The 4410-nt window shown below is 43.4% G+C and overlaps 1 protein-coding gene across 1 annotated transcript; it reads left to right on the top strand.

The window, feature by feature from the left end:
* The first annotated feature begins 1517 nt into the window (after positions 1-1517).
* On the top strand, positions 1518-2534 carry LOC144616541 (olfactory receptor 10G2). The gene has a single exon (XM_078447684.2). The coding sequence runs from the start codon at positions 1578-1580 to the stop codon at positions 2532-2534; it is 957 nt and encodes a 318-aa protein (XP_078303810.2). The 5' UTR covers positions 1518-1577.
* The last annotated feature ends 1876 nt before the right edge of the window (positions 2535-4410 follow it).

Genomic DNA, 4410 nt, shown 5'->3' with positions numbered 1-4410 from the left:
AGAGAGACAGAGCATGAACAGGGGAGGGTCAGAGAGAGAGGGAGACACAGAATCTGAAACAGGCTCCAGACTCTGAGCTGTCAGCACAGAGCCCGACGCGGGGCTCGAACTCACAGACCACGAGATCATGACCTGAGCTGAAGTTGGACGTTTAACCGACTGAGCCACCCAGACACCCCTACATTTTTAACAACATCCCAGCAGTTAGATCTGTTGATGTTCCCACCTCCGTATAACTAACCTCTTATCAGTTTAAATTTTTTTTTTTTGTTATTTCTTAAGAATTACAAGATCTTTTAGTTTAAGCCTAGGTAAAAATACCTAAAACACTATTTGGAGAAAAAAACTTTTTTTTCGAACAAACCATTCATCAAAGGGAGGTTTTAAATAATATGGTGCTCAGGTGTTTAATACCTTTAAAGTGTTTTTGAGAATCTCATTTGTTGAAAGTCAAATAAGATCTTAAAATAATAACACACCAAAGGTGAAGTCCTATAAAAATCAATCTGTTATAATCCAAATCACCAAAACCAATAAACTACTGAGGTCAATCAATAAAGTTAAATAACATTCTAAGGCAAACAGAAAACATGGGTGATGCCTTTGACTTTGTTTACGCTGGGGACAGACTCACACTGCTGAAGTATGTGGCCAGTCCCCTCACCCGTCAGTGCTGACTTTGTGACACAAAGCAGGAGAGATGTGATCACACAGGGAAACAGGATGCAGGACTAACCCAAGTTGGCAAAAGCCATTCAGTCAGACAATCAGCCAACATTTATTAATTACCTTACTGTTGCCAAACACTGTGGCAGGTGCTGCAGATACAATAAAAGAACAAAAAAGACTTGGTCTTTGCTCTGAAGGAGCTTATAATCTAATAGAAGAAACCAGGGAGCATTTAGACAAATAGCTCTCATCACACTGTGCTGCAACTGTCGTTTACAATATAAATTCGTATCTCCAAGAAGATTGTCTTCTAAGGGAGAAAAACTCTTCCCAAAGGAAGTGACAGCCAAGTGAGTCCTGAGGAATGAGACTGTGTTGAGATGAATCAGTATACTCCAGAAGTGGGGCCAGAAGGTCCTTGGTGCTCTGAGGGAGCCAAAGGAAAGAAGATTATAGAAATATATAAGGGCTAGATTTCAAAGATTCTTATAGATCTACAAGAGACATTTTGAGAAGTCCATTCCAACAATAGGGATGGTAATTACGGAGTAACTGGTCCACATTGCTCCAAAATCCATTTCTCTGTGGTCCCCCTTGGGGTTACAGACCCATCATATTCACTAACACTGTTATTAAGACATAACCTTGTGCCTTGGCTTCCAATACTTGAAATAGTATCTCCCATAGAAGGAGTATGTCAGGACATCTAGAAATCAACCAGCCTCTGAGGGCTTGTCTTGCAGAGCAAAACCAGATGACTGATGGCAAATGCTTTCTACTTTAAAATAAAGAAGTCCTCTGTATCCCCCCTAGACTCTGGTCATGAGATGAAACCATTCTCTCACCACCTCCTGTGGATATTTCCCTTGTCTGACTTCACCATTCATCTCCACAGACTACAGAAAGACATGGGAGAGACCAAAAACACATCCCTGGACCCCGTCGTGACAGGCTTCGTTCTCCTGGGCTTACCTCACCCCCCCAGTCTGAGGACCCTCCTCTTCCTGGTCTTCTTCATCATTTACATCCTGACTCAGCTGGGGAACCTGCTCATTCTGCTCACCGTGTGGGCTGACCCAAAGCTCCACGCTCGCCCCATGTACATTCTTCTGGGCGTGCTCTCATTCCTGGACATGTGGCTCTCCTCAGTTATTGTCCCCCGGCTACTATTGGATTTTACTCTTGCCAGCAAGGCAATGCCCTTTGGTGGCTGTGTGGCTCAACTGTATTTCTTTCACTTCCTGGGCAGCACCCAGTGTTTCCTCTACACCTTGATGGCCTACGACAGGTACCTGGCAATATGCCAGCCCCTGCGCTACCCCGTGCTCATGAATGGGAGGTTATGCACCATCCTCGTGGCTGGGGCTTGGGTGGCCGGCTCCATCCATGGGTCTGTCCAGGCCACCCTGACCTTCCGTCTGCCATACTGTGGGCCCAACCAAGTGGATTATTTTTTCTGTGACATCCCTGCAGTATTGAGACTGGCCTGTGCTGACACAACCGTCAATGAGCTTGTGACCTTTGTGGACATTGGGGTGGTGGCTGCCAGTTGCTTCATGTTAATTCTGCTCTCCTACGCCTGCATAGTCCGCGCCATCCTCAAGATACGCACTGCTGATGGGCGGCGCCGAGCCTTCTCCACCTGCGGCTCCCACCTAACCGTGGTCACAGTCTACTATGTCCCCTGCATTTTCACCTACCTCAGGGCTGGCTCCAAGAGTCCCCTGGATGGGGCAGTGGCTGTGTTTTACACTGTTGTCACTCCATTACTGAACCCCCTCATCTATACCCTGAGGAACCAGGAAGTGAAGTCCGCTCTGAAGAGAATAACAGCAGGTGGAAAGGCCACCAGAGAAAACAAGTAACTACAGGCCCAGGGACTTCCTGCCTCACCATTGCTACCACACCTCTCAGCTTCTGCTACGTGTGGCAAACGTTCAAAAATATATGTTGGCTTAAGCTGAACTGGATGTAATTCTACTAAGAAGCTTCTAGTGCTATATTTAACCGCAATAAATTGGCCAGAGCTGTTTTATACTTTTCCGATCCACCTCTCAGGAGAAAGCACACTCTACACAAATGTTGAATATGAGGAGTAATGCCCTATCTAGGAGGAGGGGGATATTCCAGAAAAATTGGGGAATACCAGTATAATGCTACCCTACCACCCTCCATCCATTGCTTCAATCATAATTTCCCAAGCCTCTAGGCACTTGGATCGCTTTGCTCACATCAGGGAGATGAATCACCTACCAACCTGGAACGTTCACTTCAGAATTTTAAGTGAGAAGAAAATAAACCTCTAATCCTTTAAATCATGGATTTGTTAATGGATTACTTTATCGCAGGAGCCTTACCTCAGCCTTATTAATATTTCACTCAATCAGCAATTTTTTAAAAATTAAAACAGAACCAGGAAAGACTTTCAAACTACATCTAAATTGTCCAAAGTATCCAGAAAAAACTCTTGGCCAATTATCATAATGCAAAATAGCCAAAGATCTGGAAGTCACCTGGTTAGTGATTCAGTGGACCAATCAGATAATCACACAATATCCCTCTGACCAGGCCAGGGTGATAGAAATGACCTTGACTTACCCACTGTGACCTGTCATGGTCTTATCTAGAAGAACAAGAAAATATGGAGACAGAGGACTCAGTTGCAATATAAGAGCAAGTGTCAATAGCTCTTTTAGAAAATGAGGGACCAGGTAAATGTGTTCTTTCATTTACTGACAGTTTTTTCACTCATTTAGATGTGCGAGGTCATGCTAGTCCAATTTTCTTTTGCAGATATTTTTTATTGTGGTAAAATACACATAATAGTTACCATCTTAATCATTTTAAGTGTATCCTTGTGTGGTATTAAATCCATTCATATTGTTGGCAACCATCACCACGATCCATCTCCAGAACTCCTTTCATCTTTTAAAACTTAAAAGATATGCCCATTAAACAATAACCATCCATTGTCCCCTTCCCCCAGCCCTGACAACAGGGCTTTCTGTTCTTCTACTTTCTGTCTCTATGATTTTGACTCTTCTAAGTACTTTATATAAGTGGAATTATACAATAGCCATCTTATGTTATTTGCTTGTTTCACTTAGCTTAATGCCCCCAAGATTCATTCATGTCATAGCATACTGCAGAATCTCCTTCCTTCTTTTTTTTTTTTTTTTTTTTTTTTTAATTTTTTTATTTATTTTTGGGACAGAGAGAGACAGCATGAACAGGGGAGGGACAGAGAAAGAGGGAGACACAGAATCGGAAACAGGCTCCAGGCTCTGAGCCATCAGCCCAGAGCCCGACGCGGGGCTCGAACTCACGGACCGTGAGATCGTGACCTGGCTGAAGTCGGACGCTCAACCAACCGCGCCACCCAGGCGCCCCTCTCCTTCCTTCTTAAGGCTGACTAACAGTCCACTGTATATATATGCATGTATACACACACACACACACACACACGCATATATACATATATATACATATATATGTGTATATATCCCATTTTGTTTATCCATTTATCCATCAATGGACTCTGGGATTATTTCCATGTTTCGCTATTATGAATAATGCTACTGTGACTATGGGTGTTTCAACATCTCTTCAGCATCCTGCTTTCAGTTCTTTGGGTATATACCCAGAAGGGAAATTACTGGACCATGTGGTAATTCCATTTTTAATTTTTTGAGGAACTGTCATATTGTTTTCCACAGTGGCTATACCATTTTACATTCCCAC

This window comes from Panthera onca, chromosome B3, assembly GCF_046562875.1.
Source record: "Panthera onca isolate mPanOnc1 chromosome B3, mPanOnc1 haplotype 2, whole genome shotgun sequence".
NCBI classification, from domain to species: domain Eukaryota; kingdom Metazoa; phylum Chordata; class Mammalia; order Carnivora; family Felidae; genus Panthera; species Panthera onca.
This window is presented reverse-complemented; position numbering and strand designations above follow the sequence as displayed.

Excerpts from the sequence above, each read along its gene's own strand:
- LOC144616541 (XM_078447684.2), top strand. The coding sequence starts at position 1,578 with ATGGGAGAGACCAAAAACACATCCCTGGACCCCGTCGTGACAGGCTTC.